The 24,011-nt window shown below is 42.4% G+C and overlaps 1 protein-coding gene across 1 annotated transcript; it reads left to right on the top strand.

Annotated features, from left to right (window-relative positions):
* KCNG2 (potassium voltage-gated channel modifier subfamily G member 2) lies at positions 1-22,943 on the top strand (the record flags this gene model as incomplete). The annotated part of the gene is made up of 2 exons (XM_080610239.1): positions 1-747; positions 22,131-22,943. Exons 1-2 carry the CDS (start codon positions 4-6, stop codon positions 22,941-22,943), a joined length of 1,557 nt encoding a protein of 518 aa, XP_080466365.1. The 5' UTR covers positions 1-3.
* Positions 22,944-24,011: the final 1,068 nt, after the last annotated feature.

Here is a 24,011-nt window from a genome sequence, read left to right as displayed (position 1 = left end):
GAAATGGCATTGCTTGCTAGGAATGCAGAGCCTGAGTTCAGCTCCTACTCCTTCAATAACTTGGAAAACCTGTGCGAAGTCCAAACCAAGAAAGGATTCTTCTACACAAAGGCCAAACTTCTGCACCCAGGGGAAGACTTGTGCTATTTAGCCCGCCTGGATGACCAGACCAGGTTTGTGATCATCAATGTAGGTGGTATTAAATACAAAGTTCCATGGACCACCTTGGAGAACTGCCCTTTGACCAGGCTTGGGAAGCTAAAATCTTGCAACAATTATGATGAGATCATGAACATCTGCGATGATTATGATGTTAGCTGCAATGAATTTTTTTTTGACCGTAATCCTAGTGCCTTCAGGACAATCATGACTTTCCTGACAGCTGGGAAGCTGAGGCTTCTCAGGGAGATGTGTGCTCTTTCTTTTCAGGAGGAGCTTGTGTACTGGGGGATAGAAGAGGACCACCTGGAGTGGTGCTGTAAAAAGAGATTGCGACAGAAAGAGGAGGAGGCAGCTGAAGCCAGGCTGTATGAAGGGGAGCTGGTGTTTAGTGAAACTACGCAATGTGCCTTCCAGGACAATAGCCGATTGAGTTTGTGCATGCGAAAGCTCAGGGATATGGTGGAGAACCCCCACTCAGGGATCCCAGGAAAGATCTTTGCTTGTATTTCAATCTCTTTTGTTGCCATCACTGCAGTCAGCCTCTGCATCAGCACCATGCCAGATGTCAGAGAAGAAGAAGATCGGGTGAGTTCAGCTTTTCTCAGAGTAAAGTGTGCTTTGCATTATTATCTCCTCAGGGAAGGTGATGGGCACAGTCACTCCAGCAATCATGCAGGTATTGCGTTCAGTATTTATGATGTGGAGGGCTGGCCAGGGTAGAGCACAGAAAGCATTCTGCCACTTAATATTGAGGGAAGATCAGGCCAAACTCTGCTTTGCCAACACAGCTTTGCCAGTTCACAGCAGCAGACAGCTTTACCCAACAGATTTGTTTTCTGACATCTCTAACCAGATAACAAACTAGCTGTTGTGGATATAAAAATCAGCTTTGCTTGATGCTTGATGCTTTGTTAGGTGAAGAGCTACCAAATCAGTTTTCCTTAAAAGTTACTTGAGCACACCACATTGAATGAACTGTCAGTACTCCAGTGTAAAAAACACATCTAAAATATTTTGACGCCATAGGTGAGGTAAAGAGCAGGGAAGCTGAGTCAGCAATTTAACAGCAGAAACAAAGCAAATGTCCCAATTTCAGATGTGCTTAGTATTCTCGAGTGTAAGCTATGGATGCTTCATGCCCTTGAAAATAAAGTCTTATGGATATTTTGTTTATTCTTCAGTTCAACAAATTTCCTAAGGGTTTAGTCCCTTATTTGTGCAAGCAGTTCAGTTCCCAAGGATTAGCTGTATGTAGGCCAAAGAGAGCTCCTCTGGAGATCGATAGACAACATTCACATTCTCATTAAATACGTGCTGAAATGCAATCTGAGGGGTTTGGAGGATGAGGACTTTTCAGAGTTTATGGCCTCTTTAGTTTTACTCAATTCCAGGCTTGATACTAAATGTTTGGGTTTATTTCCCAGCCCTGTGGTCATTAAATGTGATTGTGAACTTCAGCTACTTCACCCCATCAGGTTCTGCCTCACAGTTGAAGGCTAAGCTCTCCTGAAAGCAGAATCCTCTTGTGTGCTGTCACCTGGGTGCTGAATGGCTCATCACTCACTGCCACTAGCAGAAAAGAGAATGACAGGAGGCATTTACCATTTTGTAGCATTGAAAGTAAAAAACCTGCTGATGGAAAATTAGTCCAGCAGCTCCAGAGAGACCTCTGCATTTGACTGAGTACCTCAGGTGCAGTTAAACCCACCCTTTGCTTGTGATGTATTCTTAGGTTAGATGTCAACTGAGTTGTTGATCTGGAGTAAGAGCATTCAGTAGCGGCCAGGAAAAAAAAGGTGAAACGTTTGGTGTGTTGTTTGATATTTGGTTTATTATAAGATCTTTGTTTTAAAGGTTTTTATGATCTAAAATTTGAGGATAGTAGTGTTGCGTACTAGGTAAAACTATGTTGTCCTAATAAATTTTTTTAAAAATATTTATTCCAAAGCACACATCTTTTACTGTAATTAACCATCAGTGCTCCATTATTCTGGACTTTAAAACACAAGGATATTTTGCTGTTCAAAACTGAGATGTATTTAATGTTTAGATGTTCCTGGGTTTAAGTGAGAGCTGAACAATTGCTTTCAGAATTACCAGAGTTTAGGTACCTTACATTTTTACTAATGATCTGAACATAAATAGGAAGTCACAATAGTAGGCTTATAGTTGTTAGGTAGAACAGGGTAATAATGAGGGTAGAGCAAGCATATGAGAGAAGCCTGGATTTCTTGGTAAGCTGGGGCCATTAAAAGGAGCACATTTTCATAGTCAAATGCAGAATTGTACAATAAAGGTGAATGCAGACTTGCTCTTGCAAAAGCAGAGCATGTGATTTCCAAAACAGGACTCTAAATAGGATTTAGGGTACAAGCAACTGAATGTGAATTCCTATTGCAGCATGAAGTCAGAAGGGTTAATGTGATCCTTGAACATCTAAGCTGGGGAATAGTGATTAGAAGCCGGAAGATGATTTTGTGCCTGTATGCAGCATTGGTGAGACTGACACAAGAATACTACAGTCAGTTCTCACACTGCTTTGAAAACTGGAGTGGGTAAAAAAACCTATAAATATTAGAGACCTGGAGAAAGTGCCATATAATAAGAAACTTGAGCATTTCAGTTTATTTAGATTGTTGAAAGGAAGGTGACTGGATTAAGCAAGTAAGTGTTCTTTATTGGAGGAGGAGAACTGTGTCATCTAAAAGACCTTTAAATTAATCAGGAAGAGGATGCATGGTTAAAAGCTGAATCCTGATAAATTCACATGGGAAATTATGTGCCAATATTTAATATCGTGGTGATTAATTACTGGGGCAGACTAGGAAGAGAATTAAAAGATTTTGTATTTTTTGATGTTTTCAGTTCAAGGCTCAGTGCCCTTCTGGAAGGTAGTGTTGAGCTAAACACAATCTACTTCAATCAAAAGTAAATTACTGATTTCAGTTCATGTTACAAAGGTGAAATGCTTGGAATACAGAGGAGTTCAGAATAAATTATGTTTTTCTGTGCCCTTATATTCTAAAGGCACAGAACTCCTGCAAATAGGTTTTGTTCTGCCCTTTACGCAGGGAAGGTCTGTGGACAGAGTAGAAATGGTTACTTCAAGACAAAGGTGGTTCTTCAGCACAGAGGACAGGTGAAGAATCACTTCTCACATAGCTTAGTTCATCCCCAGTGTTCCTCCCTGGCCACTGAATTAATGCAGGTCAACACTCTATTGGAGTTGTAATTAGCCATGCCCAGAGGCATGCACAGTGACTGATTTTGGTCCTGCACAAATAGATGTAAATACCCATGTAGATCTTTTCAGCCTCAATAAGGCTAGGCATGGAGTAAGGCATCTGCCCACATGGAATTGCTTGTAGTATCAGAGACCTAGGCTGCAAACTCTTTGAGTATCATTTATACATGTCTCATCAGGCCAAAGCAGCTCATCAAATAACAGGTGTGGAGAGAAGAGAGCTTACATGTATTCAAAGTCATGTTAATCATCCTGAGTTGTATCCTAGTACCTAGTTTAAAATTCGTGTCCAGGGATAGCTCTTTGGTCTGGTTTTGCAGTCTCCTAACAAGCAGAAAATGTATGTGCATCGCTTTTGGCTAAGGAACAAATAAACAGTAAATATTATTTCAAGGATGCGCTGTACTTGGTTTATACACTTTCCAGGTTCTCCTGGAAAGTTAGCACATTACTGTTGTTAGGGTTCCATGTCAGACCTGTCATAGATACTCTGCCTAACAAGTAGTGGTCTTTTGCTTGAGCTGGCATTTTCCAGAAAGCAAATGCTTTATGTGCCACCTATCTATCCTGTTACTGCTTCAGGGAGAGAAAGAGGAACCAATTGTGAAAAAAAAAAAAATCATGCTGGAGAACAGTTTTTCATATCCTGATCTTTTAATGTCACCTGAATGGACCAGCTGTTACTCTAGGTGATGTCCTGCAGAGGTGTAAATGACCTTACATAGATGTAAGTGTGGGACCTTAAAAGTTAGAGGTAATTATCAAGTGGGTTAGGAGGTTGTTTTAGGTGCCTGCCTATCTCTTTTTCAAATACAGAAGTATCAATCATACATTTCATTATCTTTATTTACTGTTCCAGATGTTCTAGATGACAGTGTGGTTTAGCCAAAGTGGGAAGGATCATGTTCCCATATACTGTAGCTGTCTTGTTCTTGCTGGTGGTCGTTCTGATTCACCTCGAGCCCTATCCTCTTTTGGAAATAGTATCACATATTTCAGAGCTACACAATTATCAGTAAAGCTAACAGAATCAATCCTAAACTAGTTTTTAATTACCAAACTAGCACATATTTTATCTTGCTGAGTTGGTTTTTTTTCCCCCTCATTTAGCTTATATTTACTGATTAAATTAAATGGAAACCACCAATCCAGTAATGCGCATAATAGCTGCTTCTGGAAATTTGAGGAAAGGGACATTTCAAATACACACAAAAACCAAATGTTTGAAGAGAGTCAGGTTCTTCCAGGTAAGGTAACAAAGCAATAATTAATTTTTCATGTCAAAATTTTCAGAATGAGAGATTTCTATATAAGATCTAGACTTAATGGTGAAAAGTCCCCTCTTCAGACAAAATACTGCTGAGACAAAATGATAGCAAAAGCCAGCAGGCACTGAGCTCTTTCAAGACCACCACAAAAATTATCTCCAAGACATAAAAATAGCCAGAGGCATAGAGTATCCTTAAGGCATTTTAGGCATATGATGCCCCCCTTCAAGTGGGCTTCTCAACTCTCTAAAGAAATGGCAGGCATCAAGTGACTTAAGGAAAGCAGCTAAAACATCACAGGAGTCTTAAACCAGTTAGGGATACATTACAGCAAGAGCTTTAACAGTGCAGTAAGAGCTGAGCAGCCAAAAGACATTGAGAGATTCAACTGAAAGCCAGATGGTCATACTAGGCTCTTCATTGTTTTCTTGGTGAAAACAAATGTTGACCATTTCTATCCAAAGAAGAAATCTTCTTTCTTTTGTTAGACTTTCTCACCACAGAAAAAACGTGGTGAACTCTGATTAACATCAAGCATTTTGTCTTGACTCATGGATGTATTTATAGGCCTCAGTTCCACTGAGCTCAATCATTTGTAGCACCACAGTGTAAAACAGGAGGAGATCAGAATGTACTTCCTTCTTCACTGTGCTTTCTAACGGATTGGGAAAAGCTAGTCTAATTAAAGATACCGTGATAGGAAGTTACAGTTCAATAACCTTCAGCTGAAGAATGTCATACCAAAGAGAGTCATAAATAATGAAGTTAAGGATAGCTCATAAAGAAGCTTGAAACTGTTTAACCTTCTAAGCATAATTTATACACTGTGCTTCAACTTTCATATCGGTGAGGATGGGGAATAGATGAATAGTGAATGTGAGTTTTAAGCAATCTTGTGACTAAAGATCTCATTTCACAAAGGTACACACAGAATGTCAGACAAGGTTAAGAGAGTTCTATATGATTCTCAACATCTTTTCACAGATCAGCTGTTGGTGTAAGGGCTGGATGAGGAATGAGGTCGGTTGAAAACTGGCTGAACAGCGAGGCCCAGAGGATAGTGATCAGTGACACAAAGTCTAGTTGGAGGCCAGTGAATAGTGGTGTACCCCAGGGGTCCATACTGAGTCCATTCCTGTTCAACATCTTCATTAGTGGTTTGGTTAGGTTTGTAATCTAAATAGGAAGCTAAATATGGAAAAGTATAAGTATTCAGGGCCTCAGTGTGTCAGAACATTTTGTTGAATGAATGATACCTCTTGCAATTTGAGGTACTTTTGGGTGGGGAAAAGTGTCATTTTAACATTAAATTGTTTACTTATTTCAATGAAAAGTAATGTAAAGGAGTAAAGCCATTGTTACAGATGCTTTCTCTACTAAGATAGCACTCTGAGACTTTAGAATGAAGCTTTTCATTACGGAAAAGCTCATCTTTAGCACTTTCTCTCCTTTGCGACTGTCTGGTTTTCTGCATGTAATACTGAGACCTTCTTAATTTCAATTTAGAGCCACATGTTCATGATGTATAGATGGTTTGTTTTCATGAATGGAAGTCTTAATAAAATTGCAGCTCGTGTTTTTCCTTTATTTGTGGAATAAACTGTTCTAGAAATTACAACACAGTCAACCATGTATTTAAAAAATCTCCTTGCTGGTATTACAGATAACTATTTTTAGTATATAGGCACCAAGGGTGACTTTTTATAAAAAGCATCTTGGGGAATAGCACCAACTAATTTTCCTGGGGATCATCTGAGAATTTGTTATACCATTCTCTCAGTTCTGCTGTTTAAATGTAAAACCCATGAGCTGTAACAATATCACCAGTTGCGGTATCTGATCCAATCTACTGATGTACTCAACCTCTGTGTTGCTAGTTTGCATTTTGTGCTTGCTCCAGGCAGTTCAGGCCACAGGAGAAGACCAAATGACTCAGTAACAATTGTCACCTGCCTTATCTACAATGTTGTGAACAAAGAAGTTCCTGTACATACGTGAGACTCATGTTCCCTTTCACATTCACATGCCCTTGCTTAAGAGATGTGGGACTCACAGCACTGCAGAGCTGTATTTTAACTAAAAGTAAGATGTTTCTCTTTTTTTTTTTAATTTCTTTATTTCATAAGCTTAAAGTAGGTTTTCTGCTCAGATGGTATTTAAATCAAAATAGTAACACACAGTCCAAATTACAAGTTTTGAGAGCATCCTTTAGCCACAGCTTTAGTCATCAGCAATAAGTAAAAGTCTGCTTTGTTGATAATGTGTTTAATCTGCCTCATGTAGTTTCATCACTTGTACTGTGTAGTCCTGCACGTAGATCACAAATGCTGTTCAGGTACATAGGCACATTCATGCCTCAGGCTGTGAGCTAGGTTTCTAAGGAAGGGTTGTTGGTTTTTTTTTTCCATAAGCAAGATCAACTTAGTTTATATAAGATGCTATTACTGCATGATATCCTTTGAGTCAAAAACTGAGGAGTGACTACAAAGTTCTGCAGTGAGAGTCTGAGTCATCATAGTGTGGTCTCCGAGCTCCTATTTGATGGTCAGAGAATATAGACATATCTAGTTGTTCTGTCATGACAGCTTCTTCAAGAGAAGATAAAGGAAACATGGTCCAGTGAGAAAATCTTTCTCTGTTCTATCAGGAGGAATGTTTCTTTCACTATACGTTGCCTATAGACTGGGAGGTAGGCATTTGACACTGTGGAATTGTTTGTGCAGAGCCCCACAGTGAGCCTGCAGACCTTCTGTTCAAAATTCCGCATCTCAGCAGAGTCACTGCCTGAGATGTTCATACTTGGCTTTTACCAATGCTGGGTCTCACTGCATCATCTTTTCCCAAGTTGCTTTTATCAAGTAAACATAGAAGTCCATCTGGGACCAGGGGCTGCCCTGAAAGATTTTGAGGACAGTAGGTTATAATATAGACTTTGGGAACCACCTGAAGCTCTCAGTACTGTTTAAGGCTTAGAAGTCAAAAAATGGAGAGTATTTCTCTGCACTGTTAGCTTGAGGATGAGGCACAAGTTGAATAAGCTAAGATTCCTGTTGACTTGTTAATCACTTTATGCTGTACTAATTAACTCTTTCAGTCTGCAGGATATCTTCTTATGAATAAGTAGCAGGGTCAGGTCTTCTTTTAAATATTGTATAAATATGCTGCAATATAACATTAGTGATAAATAATTAAACAGCTAAGACTCTTCGAAAGTATTGGTAACTTTGTCACGTTGTTAAGTGGCTTATGTTTGGTGCAATGTGGCTTAACCCACACGTACGCTCCATATGCTCGCCCACACAAAATATGCTCCATACTTAATTTCTTTTAATGTTTCTCTGTTTCCACCACCATAACTATATCTGTATCTACCAGTGGGTTTATTCTCCTGACTTCCAGGTAAATCATCCAGGGAGGCTCTGAAGCAATCTCATGATAACAGTTGCTTGGTCTCCAGTCATGTTTTCAAAATCACTACAGCTATTCAGTATAGCATGCTCTGTAATGTCCTAAGGGTACAGCATAGCTTCTTTATTCCATAGATTGCTCCACTGCCTTTTGCAACAGAGCTTGTGCTCCATGATCTTATTGAGTAATGTCCTTTGTGTTCTTTAAGTGTTCTGAAAGAGTGAAATCTTTCATTTATCTCTAATAAAAGTATAATCTGGAAATTTCATCTCAGAGCTCCAGGATATGTTGCTATGAATTCTGGAGGTTTGGAATGAAAGAAAGCAACCAGATTTATGTTTGGCTAGACCTCATATAGCTAGGCTGAGGTAATGAGCTGATTCATGTGTACAGCACTTACTTAGAAAAATTGCATTAAATCATTCAACATCATAAATGATTACATTTTCATTGCTTAAGATGTGTCCATTGAGATGAAATACAGAAAGTTTTGAAATTGGGGACTTCTTGCAGTGTCGATGAAGACATAGAATCATAGAATCATAGAATAGTTAAGGTTGGAAAGGACCTTAAGATCATCTAGTTCCAACCCCCCTGCCATGGGCAGGGACACCCCACGCTAAACCATGTCACCCAAGGCCTCATCCAACCTGGCCTTGAACACCAACAGGGATGGAGCATTCACAGCCTCCCTGGGCAACCCATTCCAGTGCCTCACCACCCTCTCAGTAAAGAATTTCTTCCATATATCCAATCTAAACTTCCCCTGTTTAAGTTTTAACCCTTTACCCCTTGTCCTGTCACTACAGTCCCTGATGAAGAGTCCATCCCCAGCATCCTTGTAGGCCCCCTTCAGATTAAAGACAAATTAAGTTAGAAGAGTGATAAAAAAAGGAAAAAGTTTAAGTATTTTTTTGCAATAGGTTTAAACAAAGGCCTAAGGAAGGACCAGGAGAAAACTATGAGGTTGTTGGATTTTCTAAAGGTAGGCATGATACTAGTTCCAAGTAAAACCATGAAGAAGATGGTACTGAGTACAATCGGCAACATGTTTGAGGACAACACCATAATTTATTCTAGTCTACATAGAACACCACTCATTGGTCAAACTTAGTGTGATTTTTGTGAAGTTAGGAATTTTTCCAAAAAAACCCAAGCCAAACCCAACCAAACAAAAACCCTTCTGATGCAGATATTTCTGTAAGGAACTGAATTAGTGCCACTCAACGTCCTTCCTTAATAGAAATGGCATTTTTCAGAAACTTACCTCCCTTTTTGAATGTTTACAGAGTTTCTCTTAGATCTTTGAGTAGCAGAAAGCTAACATGAGAAATCACCATCCAGTGACAGCGTATGCAGAAAGGCATGCAGGTATCTCTGGTGTTGGCAAGAGCTACTGAGAGGTTTTGCTGGTGATTTGGCAGAAAATAAGAAACAATTACTAATTAAATCTACAGGTAGCACAGAAATGACACACTAGTCAGGGACTGGAAGTATCTGGCACACAGTTATCTTGCCGTTCTACTCTGCTCTCGTGAGACCTCACTTGGAGTATTGTGCGCAGTTCTGGTGTCCTCAACATAAAAAGGACATGGAACTGTTGGAACAAGTCCAGAGGAGGGCCACGAGGATGATCAGGGGACTGGAGCACCTCCCCTATGAAGAGAGGCTGAGAAAGTTGGGGCTGTTCAGCCTGGAGAAGAGAAGGCTGCGTGGAGACCTCACAGCAGCCTTCCAGTACCTGAAGGGGGCCTACAAGGATGCTGGGGATGGACTCTTCATCAGGGACTGTAGTGACAGGACAAGGGGTAATGGGTTAAAACTTAAACAGGGGAAGTTTAGATTGGATATAAGGAAGAAATTCTTTACTGAGAGGGTGGTGAGGCACTGGAATGGGTTGCCCAGGGAAGCTGTGAATGCTCCATCCCTGTTGGTGTTCAAGGCCAGGTTGGATGAGGCCTTGGGTGACATGGTTTAATGTGAGGTGTCCCTGCCCATGGCAGGGGAGTTGGAACTAGATGATCTTAAGGTCCTTTCCAACCCTAACTACTCTATGATTCTATGATTTGAACATGGGGACACAACTGCATGTTCAGCAGCAGAGAGTGCAGCCTCTAAGTGTAGAGAGCATACAGAGCCCAAGATAAAAGACAGTTTTGGGAAAATGGGGTTTTAGAGACCCTGGTGAACAACTGGGGTACATAATTTCCCATCTGACATGCTAGTTAAGAGGCAAACCATGAGGCTTGAGATACTGTGTCCAAACTCGTATCCATTAAGTGGGTACATTGGGGAAAAAGAAAAAAGTAAAAAGAATTATTTAAAATCTGAAAAATCTGCTTCATAGTGAGACACCAGAAAAGTTTTTAATGCAGTGAACAGCAGAATAAGAGAATGTCTCTGGACAACAGTGAACAATAACTGGACCTTGCAGTTCAACTCATGCTCTAAATAGTATATTACAGCAGGTAAATAACAATAGAAATCCTTTTTCTTGAGATGCTTGAGTAAATCTCATACAGTTTTTAAATACATTCCGTCAGTCCTTCTAAACATTATATCTCAGCTCAGTTGAAACTATGTGTGTGATTCATGAACCACTTGGTGAGATCCTCTGCTCTGCAGGGGATTGTTAGTTCAAGATCCCCTTCTAGCCTTACAGGTCAGTGAGTAATTGCCATCCTGTCCCCAGCTCAATCATGCAGGAGTGCTGTTTCCCTATGCGGCAGGTGCCAGCAAAGATGCGGTATGTCTGGGGCTTCCTTGGCCCTCATGTATATTCAGACCTGAAGTCATCAGTAAGATGAAATGAGCAGTGGCAATTCATAATTGTGATTAAAGGCAAGGGCAGCCAGAAAACCTCAGAAGCCTGGAAGCTCTCTGATGAGGAGTCACATGGCATCAATTTGGCCCCATGAAGGCAGCATCCTGACCACAGTATCTTGTCCAGCACTGACTGCGTTTACAATGGGTGCACAGGGGCTAAGACATGTTACTGGTGGGGTTTAGTCCCAGTTTTAGCTGCTGTTCAGACTTGAGTTTGTGCGTCACTCACGAGCTGGATGCCACAGCTGGAACAGGCTGCTCACCAGGATGCATGCCAGCCAGGCCCTCTGGCCATTCACCGATGGAGCCCTCGTACCCTCAGGCACACAGGGTATCCATGCAGGCACACGCATATACATTCCCTTTCTCTCTGCTCCAGTTCATTTTCTAAGCATGGATACAAATAGGAAATACTGAGAATAGTGTGAAGGTCCTGGCCAACCAATACATCCTGAGCTGTGTTGGAAACCTGGCACACACCATGCTGGGTAGAGATGGCAAAAAAAACAGAAATTGCAGCACCCTCCTGAAAGGTCCACGAGTGTCTGTGGGCAGAAGCTGTGGATATTTTCTCTCCATTCACATCTAATTGCCTTTATACTCAAGAGAAATATTGGCTAATGCAAGGTAAGTCGTGCAGTTCTTACATTCTGCACTGCTTTCACAGAAAAACACTGTTAACTGTTGCCTTGAGCAGAAAGAGAGACTGTGAGTGCTGGCTTTCATGGTGGTCAGATCCACCTTGCAAAAATTCATCCACTTTGGAAGTGCAGGAGTACAGCTGACAGCATTTCAGTGCAAGTAAAATGCGGTAGCAGACTGCCAGCTGTGACTAAGCCACTACCAGCAGAAGAACAAATCTACCCACAGGCAACATCGGCAAACCATTTACTTGCTTTCATATAATAGGATAAAGGGAAGGAGAAGGGGACAAAAACAGGTTTGCAAAAAAGATGTAAGAGGTAAAGAGTAAGCTTGAGTCTGTCCTCCTTTCCTCCAAGAGAAAAAAAACAGACACCCCCAAATTTTGTAGCAGATTACAGGGTCGCAGGAACCAATAAAACTAATGTGGGTCAGTAAAATAGAATCTGCAATGAGTGGGAGGGAGGAGAATAGCTCCTAGAAGTGGGATTGAAAGAAGGGAAAAACTGGGGGAAATAAGAGGAGAAATATTTTTAAAATGCTGTTGAAAATCAGTTGTTCTATTCATACAGTTAGGAAGCAAGAGGAGGAAAGAACAAGAGTGAGATTTCTTCCTAGTGTGGGACAAGCTTGACAAGGAAGAAAAGAGGATGCTGTGTTCAGGAAGACCACGGTTCTACACTGTATATCTGCATGTATCTGTGAACACAGCTAGGTGCCACCACAGCGTCATCTTTTCCCAGGTGGTGGGGAGGTGTAAAAGTGTTGGGAATGCCACTGCTTTGTAACACAGCCCTCTCTTGGGCTGGTCCTTTCAGAGGAGCATGTTGTCATTCCTGGGTAGCTGTTGGAACTGCATCTTAAGTACGCTTGGCGAGGATTCAGCCCTGCTCTGGTTCTGCAGTGTTTTGATTTATGCTGTCACTTATGGAAGATAACCCCCATCTTTATTTTTGCAGCCCTGCAGTGATTATGGGAAGCAGGTGTGCTCTAAGTGCCAAGTGCCATTGGTTTTTCAAGCAAGAGCTGAGCCTTTCTTCTCTCCAGAGCACTAGCATAATAAATATAAGCTAGGTTTATTCTCCAGAAATCAGGAGATGTGCTATTTGGAAGGTTAACTGGGATTCTTCACATAAAAGCTCAGGATCAAGCATTTGCTTAAATTTACAGAGAATGGCTTTTTTAGAAAAGCATTGTAGTTTCCAAACTTTGGGGGATATGATACCTCTATCAGAGCTAGAAAAGAGAGTGGACTGAGGAGGAAGATTTCTAGTTCATGTAAATCAGGGGGAGAGGGACACTTGTCAGCAAGGAGGCTTCTGGTGCTTGATGAGAATCTTGGGGTTTTTTTACTTTTAATTTGTGTGAAAAAGTGGGCCCAAACTGAGAAAAACGTACTGGAAATAGAAAATTCCAAGGTAGTTTTTACTCAGAAACACTAAGAACATCAGTGTTTCTAAAGTGAAGCTGTTCTTTGGAGGATACCGTTGCTTGGTGAAATGATCATTCTTTTTTTCTGTGTTACTGCCCCTGTCTGTGGCAGTGACTGTGATAAACAAATCCCCTGTGCTGAGCATCCCCTTGGGTCAGGCTGTGCAGGTTGTGCCTGGTCCAAGCCCAGCAGGCTGTGTGAGAGCCACAGACACACCTAAAATGTTGTGTGACCCATGGGTGTTTCTCATAGATGGGGTCTGCTGCAGGGCAGAGCTGCCAGAAGCAAGCGCCACATGGGCAATGGCTTGTGAAATTCTGCCTCAGCTGCCATGGGAGTTGATGAGTTTCAAGTACATGCTCCCATGGGCCTGTATCTTCTTGTGTAGCTGTTTGTCTTCCATTTCCAAATGTCACCGAGGGGTTCTAAAATCACCAAAGCAGACCCCAGGTACAAAACCAGTGTTTTGACTCAGAATATTTGCTCAAACAAATGGCAGTAAATCTGTCCTTATTCATATTGGTTGTAATTCTCTAAATAATAATAATAGTCTCTTAATGTCTTACACATATGCACAGATGAAAGCCATGGACAAGCCAGTCAGGGATCTCAGATGCCCCACGGCTCAGCTCCAGCAGCATCAAGCACATCATTTTGTTTGCTAGTTGAACATTGTGGGCAGGTGGGACTTGAAGGGGTCCTCTGAGGTTAAGTGCAGTCACCTGTTGTCCTGGGTACCACATCACACCACCAGTTCCATAAACTAAGAAGCTTCATCTTAAAAGGTCTTTGGCCTTCCCTGTTCTTGCAGGGTGGCTTTTGTTGATTCTCATGTATCTTCTGGAGTCCAGATTCTGAAAGCTGGTGTAGCTATTTCTTCTCCTGCCAACACCATCCTTTTGCTTAGTGATGGGTTCTCTTTGCAACCATCTAGTGCAAACTGAGCATGTTGGGTCTCTCTCCTTCTCACTCCTACCTCACGCGCTGATTGCCATTACTTAGCTGATGGTGTTGAACTTCCCAGCCACTCCTGAATGAAGTCAGCTGTTGTAACATAACCAGACAGTGAGTTATCCTATTTCACTCTGCACTGAAGAGGATTAAGGAATGCTCATATGTCCCATTCTGTGGGCTGAGCTGTGGATTGTAAAGAGACAGGTAGTTGATGGAGATAGCAATAATTTCAGCTATCAGTCATCCAGATAGACCTGAATGAGAACATTTGACAGTGCCATTAAACAGTGCTTTTTTCAGACCCTTGATATGTTTATAGCCAGCAAACATGTCTCTCTTCTGCCTTCATTTGATGACGGTAAACAAGTCAAATGCATTTAATTGTCTGGTTTTAAGATAGGTTTTCCATTCCACTAGCCATTCAAGTAACCTTGGCTTACTCTCCCAACTCATTCCAGTTTCAATCATCCTTGTTTGACATGGGTGTGTTTTGAACAAATCAAATCCTTCACTTACGTATTTGGAGCTATCGGGGAGTTCCATATACAAATGTTGCTTGGTCTGTGTGTCTGTGTGTATTTGGTAAGCAAGAGGATTGGTGTCAAGGCTTGTTTCAAGGGTGAAAACTGCAGGTTGTGAGGAGCTATGTATACTTATTGTAGTGAAGCAGATTACAAACCAAAGACATACAATGTGAAGGGAATACTAGCCCATGAGGAGGTCACTAGGCAGTGAGAATGGAGCAGAGTCTTAAGAAGTATCCTCAAAGAAAGTGTTATCCAGGGTACATCACTCCTCAAGTTACAGTATAGCCCCTCTGTCCTGGTGTGTGGTGTGATCAAACTGGGAGACAGAGCAGCTGGCTGCTGGAGCACCTACTGTTCCTTCAAGTGGCTCCCAGCCGCAGTCACTGAGTCTGAGTAGTTTTAAGATGTTGGATGTCCTTATGTACCCCCAGCCTCTCTGGGTGAGGTACTGTGCTGTTCCTGATAGGCACCTGAAAATCAGGTAACTTGATTGTGTTCTGTTTCATAGGTATTTATTCTCTGCTTTATTCGTAATCTGTTTCTTGCTTCTTGCAGAGTTTAGCTTTTGGTTGCTTTCCATAAAGTAGAGGCAGTTAACATTCATTTCCCTCTAACGAATACTGTGGCTTTTGGAGAAATGTGTGCTAAAAGTACATGTAGGTTTGAGAAAAGCTGTTTGAGAAGCAGATGTTAATGAGAGGCATGTGGCAGGGACAGTAAGTGAAGGAGGCAGGGGAATGGAGGGCAGCCTTAGTATCACAACAACAGTCTTGCCTGGTAGGTAGGTAATCGAATTCCCGGTGTCTGTGTCTTTCTCCATAATTCAGATGTATATGCCAAATCCATGCAGTCAGAATACAGCTGTTAAGACATCTACAGCATTTGCAGGGGAAAAGGTGGCAGTTAAACAGGTCCCAAGGCTCAGTATTTATGCCTGAGAAAACTACATCCTTACCTATAGCATCTAATTTTGGCCATGCGGTTTGGGACTGAGGTGGCGCAAAGCAGCAGGCTGCTTGTGGATTGGGCAGTAACTCAAGGAAACAGCTGGTTCCCTCTGCAGCCTCCTGGATCATGAGTGCCATCTGTGTCTGCCACCTATTTAGTCTGCAAGGGTGGTCATAGGCTATCACAGTGCATGGCTAAACTCCTGTTTGCATTCCATGTTTATTTGCAGCTTCACTGGCAGAAAAAAAATGAGAGGCTGAGGGGTTTTGAAAAGTGGTGATTTGGGACTTTGCTGTCTTGTGATCAAAGGAAATCCAGAGAGATGTCTAAAGTATAGGTATTGCTGCTGCCCACCTCCTTGCCTTTTCTTTTCTATGAAGAAAAGTTGTACAGGAACAATTGTACAAGAGCTACATGTCTTGTGTCCATAACATGACTGCAAACTGTTTGTGACAACCCTCCCTGCTGAAGGCAAGGTTACCTTCTGTAGTAGCTGGGCTGAAGATGAAGCATGAACTAAGTTCTAGTTACAGATCAAAGTGTGTACAGCAAGAAGCAGAGAGCTCTTTCATGGCCCCTCGGTGACTTTAAAAACAGAAACCCTTACTTTGACTTCACAGCCAGGCAGCTTTGAAGACAGACTGTGCAGTAGCTAAATCATCTCTGCTGAGGAGCACAAGAAATACTCAGAGCAGGCTTGCTGTGAGTTCAGTCTGACCCTAGCTTTAACAGCAGATGTACTGAATTACAATCACCAAGTCTGTAGGTGGTCAGTGGTGAGGGGAGGATGCCTGAGTCTGAAGACAGGGTGAGATGCTGCCCTTCCAAAAGCAGGTCACATCACAAGAGTCACGCAGTCATCCCTGCTGTGAAAATTAGCTGGATGCTTTCATCAGAAAATGGATTTTCATCAGAAAGCACCGGTATGAGCAAAATCTTCAGGGTTTGTTGGGGAGGCATGTTTCTGGGAATGCCGCTGTTTTCCTGCAGTTTTTCTCAGGAAAGGCTTCTTCATTTCACTGTGATAGCTGGAACGAGAGAGGGCTGGGACCCAGCACCCAATACTTTAAGCAAGGGGCTGGGTCTCTCTCAAGCTGGGCAAGTGCTCCAAGTGTTGGGCTGTTGAATAATTGAAGGCGGGGGGGCTGTCCTCTGGCTCTCCCTGCAGACATTCACTGAAACAGGTGGCTCAGCCTCACATGCAAATCCAAAGGGAACACCATGAGTGCTGAGCGTGCTTTCTGCAGCACTGTGCCCAGGCTGAGGGCAGATCTTGTGTAAGATCAGGGACTTTATCTGCAGGTCCCTTAACACTGATTTCTGGTGCTGAACCTGAAATTCTTGATTACATCAGAATTTTGAGTTACACATTGTTGTTTAAAAAAAAAAATAAATAATTGAGCTGATGTGCACGGAGAGAAGTACTTGAAATACATGACCCAAAAGGCTCAAATAACAAGGGGCAAGTGGAAGAGGACAGAAATACCATTGTAGAAATGTCATGATTTTAAAGATTAAATCTAAGTATTTTCATGCGAAATGCCTCTCATGTTTGGTTTTGGAGCGGTTGTTTTCTTAACATACACGTTTGATGGCAGGGGGGAATTTTTGCTATGAGGGAGAAGTGGGCAGCATTGAAACTTCTTCCTTGAAAGTACTGTGGAGATGCTGACCATGAAAAATAATGTGTGTGCAAAGCAACACAAGAACTGGGATGGTTAGAGGTGATCTGGCTTTTGACATCTTCTAATGCCAGAGGGGGCTGGTGCTGTCAGAGCCTGCAAGAATCTAGAGGAAAATCAGAATTCCTTCTCAGGAGGCCAAAGGAAGGGTCAAGAAGTCACCTAACACACAGTGGAGAATTTTTCTGAGGCACAGTCCAGGCAAGTACAAGTGAAAGGGACCTGCAAGGCAGACCAGAATGTTTCTGAAAGGTTCCTGCAGTTTTTAGGCTGACCATAGGGAGCAATGAGCACAGCTGGGTTTGAACTCCAGTGATTACCGCCTCTTCTTTTTGTAATTTTCCTGTTGCCAAAGGAGCCTCTGGCAAAGAAAACGTTTCTCCAGAAGGAAGATATACCTCGGCTGGCTTTCTGACAGCAATTTCTACAGATCCTAGTGAAGGAGACTCACTTTAATTTGACTGCATAGAGCTACTCACTGAGACCTTCCTTCTGTTCTTGTGCCCTGAGCTGACATTAGTAAATGGCCTCAAAATCCTCTGCAACTGCAGATATTTCACCATCTCAAGTAACTTCTGCACAAGAAAAAAAAAATCCTACTTGTTGTTTGAAAAGAACCCACATGTACATGTATAAATAAACATGTACATCTTGTAAAGAACTTTTGTTTCCATATATCTTTATTACATCACTGGTTTTTGTAATCAAAAGCCTAAGATATTGTTTAGTTAATGCCATGGTTACACAGAATCATAGAATCAAGGTTGAAAAAGACCTTGAAGATCATCAAGTCTAACCTTTACCCCAGGACTGCCAAGTCCACAACTAAATCCTGTCACTGAGGGCCTCATCTACATGGGTTTTGAAATCTTCCATTAAAAAAAAAAAAAGAAGTTAGTCTTTTAAGACTAGAAAAGCACAATGGGGGTGACCTTTCTGTTTGCCACTCCTGCTATTTTTTGTTTAGACCTCTAAAAGAGAAAAATAAATCAAACTGGTTTGAATACTAAAAAAGAGTTTTCCTGTGGCCCAGTTTTATAAAGCTAGACATGAAAATATAATCATAAAAATGTATCCATTAGATTACAAGATGAAGAAATCTGGTTAGTTAGAGAACTAGCTATTTTGCTTACAAAAAAGTAAAAACCAGTATGTAGTTATTAATGTACATGTTTATGGCCATGAGCTGGTGTAGCTTGATCTTGTCTGTGAAAATACAGATTTGATACAGACCTATTTTGGGCAGGATGCTATCCTATTTTGTTAGGACTTGTTTTTTCTTACTCCAATGGCTGATGAATTCCTGATTGCTTTTTCCCATCTGTGAGTGTGTCTTTCTGCACATTTTTGTTTTGTTTTCTTGAACGGAAAGAAGAAACAGCCAAAACCCTAAGCAGAGTCACAGCATCCGGTTGGACTCAAATACATAGCTAAAAGTTTTAGAAAGAAAAAAACCTGCCTTTTTGTTTGTTTGTTTTTTCACAATGCTGTAATGAAGGGGAAAAAGCTGCAAGGAAAAGCAGCTGCAGCTCAGAGAACCAAAGAGCATGAAATGTGTTTTTGCTGTTACTGTTTTGATTTCATGCAAGGATAATAATAGGTCATACCTAGATGATATTGAAACATGGTCCAGGGGACAGGAAGACATTTAATTAGTGAAAAAAAGGCCTCTAACAGGTTAATTGACACACAGGTCTCTTTTCCTGAAAGCCTGTTCAGACCCTGTTATTCTCAGGATAGCCTTCGAACTGCGCCTGGCTTGTTCAGATTGCAATAGGTTAATAACGACACTGCAAAAGACTAGCGCTTTGCTGAAGGTAATTATACATTAGCTGAAAGAGGGGATTGTTTCATCCCACTAAAATGAACTCTGTGTGGCAGAGCATTATCACTTGGCTCTACTGAAAGTAAACATTTCAGCATTCACAGGGTTAGCTGTCAGCTGTCGATAGTGGGAAGAGCAGAGAAAAGCCAGAGCCCAGCATCAGCTCTGGATGAGAGTACATTTCAGCTCTTCATTACAGTGATGGGCAGCTTGGGTCTGCTGCGTTGGATGACCGACGCTGCAGATCCCGCCAGGCCCCCCGTGCTCAGCTGAGCAAAGGTTGCCAAGATGCTACTGCACTTGCATTTTTGAAGTAGTTCTGCAAGAAGCTTGGAGACATAAATAGCAAAGCTGTAGGTTTGTGAACCTACACAGGATAAACATATCAGAGTGTGGGAGGGCAGATCAGAGTCTTCTGAAAGTCATCTCCACTGGTCGTCAGTTAACGAGCAACATTTTTTCACTCCTGTTTGTTCCCACACCGAAAATCATACACAGAAGGACTTTGGAGAGTTTCCTTTCCTTATGCACAGAATAGAGAGTGCTGGAGGAATTAGGTGCCAAATTAGCTATTAAATGCCTTTATGTCTTTGTAGGTCTATTCCAAGGCTAAATTCTACATAGGCTTCTCCAACTTTCCTTTAACTTTTAGTGGCATGCAAATCAGATACATGCACATCAAAACTCAGAACGCTTCCTGACAGGTTTCTTAAGGGGAGCTACATCCTAGTTTCCATACATGGTGGTCCAAGTGGTGATGCAGCTTTCAGAGAAAGCAGATTTGCACATTGGGGTTTCTTCCCTCTTGCCATAGCGGCTACTTCGCTCAGGCTATAGCTATTCTGTGGATCATTTCCCTAACATCTTAGGCTGATCTTCTTGTGCATGTGGAAGGATAGTATCAGGATCTGCAAATCACCTGCAGCCATTGCCCTTACATGTGAGATGAGCGTGTCCTGATGAGAGCAGGGCTCTGGGACAAAACTGTTGTGATGGCTGGTTTCTTGGTAATAAGATGAGAGGTTACAGTGGCACAGGCAGAGTCCTTCCTCTGACTTTGACTCTGTGAGCTTTGGCTCTGTCCCACAGAGACAGATTTGTGCAGTGGTGTGAAAGCATCTTGGTTCTGTGTCTGATGGGAGCGCCTGACAGCTTAATTATGCTGTGATAGGAGCAAAGCCCCTATAAACAAAACGTTTTGTCCTATGAATGATGATTGTGACAAAAATACTTTTTATGACCAAATTAGTTTGGTGAGGCAGAAATAAATTAAGCTCCTTCTAGTTTTCACACCTATCAAAATTAGAAAGCTAAAGACAGTCTATCTGAGCTACAGTAAGCTCAGTAAGACAAGGTTATCCTTCCTCCCTGCAATATGCTCTAAATCTTGACAGCAGTTTCAATAGAACAAGTAATTTTTCTCTCCCTATCAGCATGACCCTTTGGGAAATGGTGGGAGGTACATCATATGCCAATTGAAAGTGGAATACTAAAAATATCTATAAATACAAGGCACTACAACCTTCCTTCTTGTTTAATACAAGGACCAGCTTTTTTCTGTTTTTTCTATTGACATGACTTTAGTCATTGTCTCAGTCTCTTAATAAGCGTGAAATGGGGAGGGTGCCTTGGCATTCTGGGTATATCGAGATATTGCAAGGCTGTACGCTCAATGTGATGACATGGTGCTGGTGCCAACAGTGCAGCAGCCCTTGGAACATGTATCCAGTCACTCCCCAACATTTTGGGGAATGCTGTAGTTAGTGAAGACAGCAAAAGTCTCATCAGTCTTTTGCTGTTTTCTTTCAAAACAGGGAAAAACCTGTTCATAAACGCTTAGAGGGGGATGAAGTCAGGATGTGGTGCTGTGCAGTAAACATTTTTTCAGCTCTGCCTAGCAGAAGGCACCTGTGGTGAGCATGTGGGCAGAACCGTTCATATTTATGCCAGCTTCTCCAGTGGTGAAATGGGGACCAGCTTGACACAGGCTCACCACTCTTGAGTGATATTTTATTACTATAATTTAGCACAGGCAAGTAAAATGAGGTTTTGCATTGGTTCCTAATACCTGTTGCATCCAGTGGGAGTCACACACCCCTCTGGCAGGGATGGCCTCCTACATGCTTACAAGAGCTTTCACGAACTGTTCAAACTGGCTCACTGAATAAATATACACTTCCCTTAAACAAATATACCCTTGCCTCCCACTTCAAGCCCTCAGAGCATTAATGCTTTTATATGAGCATTTCGAGAGGAAATAGCACTAGCCCTATAATTGTCCACATCAAAATCTGTTTATTTAGAGAAGCTTATTATTATTCAGCTGGAGTTAGCAGAGAATTGCCATAGTATTCATGCTGTTGAATTAACAGTCAAAGAGCAGCCATCACCATCATTATTGTTTATTGCTGTTCCAATGCACCAAGGCTGGCTCATTTATAGGCATTGTAACTAAAGAATCTGAGTTCTCTCTTTATTTTCCACTAAGTGAGCCTGCAGGGAAGAGCACCTCTTACAGTGTCTCAGAAAGCTAGGGTAGGGCATCATGGTCATTAGTTGTTACAGGTGAGGTAATCTAAAAAGCTTACCTCTCCTGACCCTCCCTCTATTCTTGAGGTACTTTTTGTTTTAGAAATACCCACATTTATCAACACTTTAGATAAGCTTTTGACTACAGGGCTCGTGTGTTAATAAATGTTCACTGGAATATAAAAAATATTCTATGTTCTGTGAATATTAGATTACTCCAAGCACATGACATAAAATGCTGTAGGTGTTTATGAGCTGGTTTTAAGCAACTTATTGATCAGCAAGGGAGGAAGGGATCACCCATTTATTAAAATCTGTGAATCCTGTACTAATTATTTCTAAAGGGCGTTAAAGGCTTGGTTAGAAATGAGGTGAGAGCCACTGGCCTTTCAGCAGTGTGCTGTCTGGCCGACAGCTGACAGCACACCATATTCTTGGCAGCCTTGGATACTCCTGAGTGTTGCTGACCTGTCCTGCAGCCAAACATGTAGCTAGTAGCTCTGGTTTTAGTTATCCATTCCAGCTGCTCTCAGCAGCAATGATTTACTTTGGTACCTTACAATTTATATCTATTTCACATGGTGCTTTCCTTTTAAGAACTGCCACTCTGTTTCTTTAGTTTGCTCTGTGGCTAAATCATTTTATCCCCCCTTTTCTGTGTTTCCCAATCCTCTCCTCCCCAGGGTGAATGCTCACAGAAGTGCTATGACATCTTTGTGCTGGAGACAGTGTGCGTGGCGTGGTTTTCATTTGAGTTCCTCCTGCGATCCATCCAGGCAGAGAACAAGTGTGCTTTTCTGAAAACCCCACTCAACATCATCGACATCCTGGCCATCTTGCCTTTCTATATCTCTCTCATTGTGGATACAGCCTCCACAAAAAACAGCAGCAAGCCCAGTGGGGGAGCTGGGAACAAGTACCTGGAACGAGTGGGCCTGGTGCTGCGCTTCCTGCGGGCTCTGCGCATCTTGTACGTGATGAGGTTGGCACGGCACTCGCTGGGGCTGCAGACGCTGGGGCTCACTGTGCGCCGGTGCACCAGGGAGTTCGGGCTGCTCCTGCTCTTCCTTTGCGTCGCCATGGCACTCTTCTCACCGCTGGTGTACTTGGCTGAGAGCGAACTGGGAGCCAAGCAAGAATTCACAAGCGTCCCCACCAGCTACTGGTGGGCTGTGATCTCCATGACCACTGTTGGCTATGGAGACATGGTGCCTCGTAGCATCCCTGGACAGGTGGTAGCCCTGAGCAGTATCTTGAGTGGGATTTTGCTGATGGCTTTCCCAGTCACGTCCATCTTTCATACCTTTTCCCGTTCCTACAGTGAGCTGAAGGAGCAGCAACAACGAGCAGCAAGCAGGCAGATGCGCCAGCTAGAAGAGAGCACTGAACTCCTATGTGGTAACAGTGCACAGGAACTTGGTGTCACATTCCCACCAACTGATGCTGGGCAGGAGGGTCAGCCTGCAGGGGACCAGGAAGCCAAGAGAAGTTGCTGACTGAACAGCTTGAAGACATATGTTGGCAGCACAAGAAGCAGTGAACAAGGAGAGTCAGTTCTACAAGAAAATCCTCCTGAACTGCATAAATGAAATGAGGGCAGACACACACACAGAAGGTTGTCTCTAAAGACCAACTTTGATCTTAAGGGCCCTCTGAAAAGCAGCCCTAGAATCCCAACCAAGTACAGCTCTGCTCCATTGCTTTCCATAGGGCTTTTCTTTTCTATTGAACAAGTGGTTTCAGCAAGCCCCAAGGAGCAGCCATTGAACGTAGCCAGCCAGGAGAAAGTCCTGTGAAGCAGAGCCTGTGCCAGGTGCCATTTGGCAGGTCAGCCAGCGTGCCACCTCCTCCCTGCTCGGTGACACTCCACATACGAGAGGGTTATGTCCTGTGCAAAGCGGGTGTGTTTTGGCAGCTCTGCCAAGGAGCACAAACCTCAGACAAGCCAAGGTGTGAAGCCAGAGAAGGGCAGAAACATCCCTTCAGCTTTCCCAGGGGCTTGGTTTTGTCTGTTTTACGGATCAGGCAGCGCAGCCTTGGCCACCAGCTGGCAGCTGTGACTTGTGTGCTAGCGCAGTATGCATTATTTAGTAAATACGCTTATTTACCACCCTAAGCTTTGTGTCTTAGCCCCATGGCAGAAATATACGTAGACAATCTTCCAGACTATGGTACTGAATGTCAACTTGGGGTTTTTTCCTTTGCTAACAGCTGAATATAAGAAATAGCTTTACAAATCATGCCATCTCTCCACTTCGGTTAACTGTTTCCATCTCTCATGTATAAAAATGATGTGTTTAACAGACAACTAAACCTGAACTATATGCAGCCCAAGCAGGAAAGGGTGGTCAGTGTTAAACCAGCAATGAGTCCAAGCTCTGCGTACTCTTTCTCTGTGGTGATGGCTGTGCTGATTGCAGTCATGTACAAGCAGGAGTAGTCCAAACCCAGTGAAGTTAAAGAGATGCCTTCAGTGGGTTCTGGCCCAAGCTGCAGTGTAACAGCTGTGTTCTGCGTTAGGAGTAGTCTCTTATCTTTTTTTCCCCTACTAAGAAAAAGACAAT

This window comes from Psittacula echo, assembly GCF_963264785.1.
Source record: "Psittacula echo genome assembly, chromosome: 2".
NCBI lineage: Eukaryota > Metazoa > Chordata > Aves > Psittaciformes > Psittacidae > Psittacula > Psittacula echo.
Note: the sequence above shows the minus strand (reverse complement) of the source record. Positions and strands in the feature narration are given on the sequence as shown.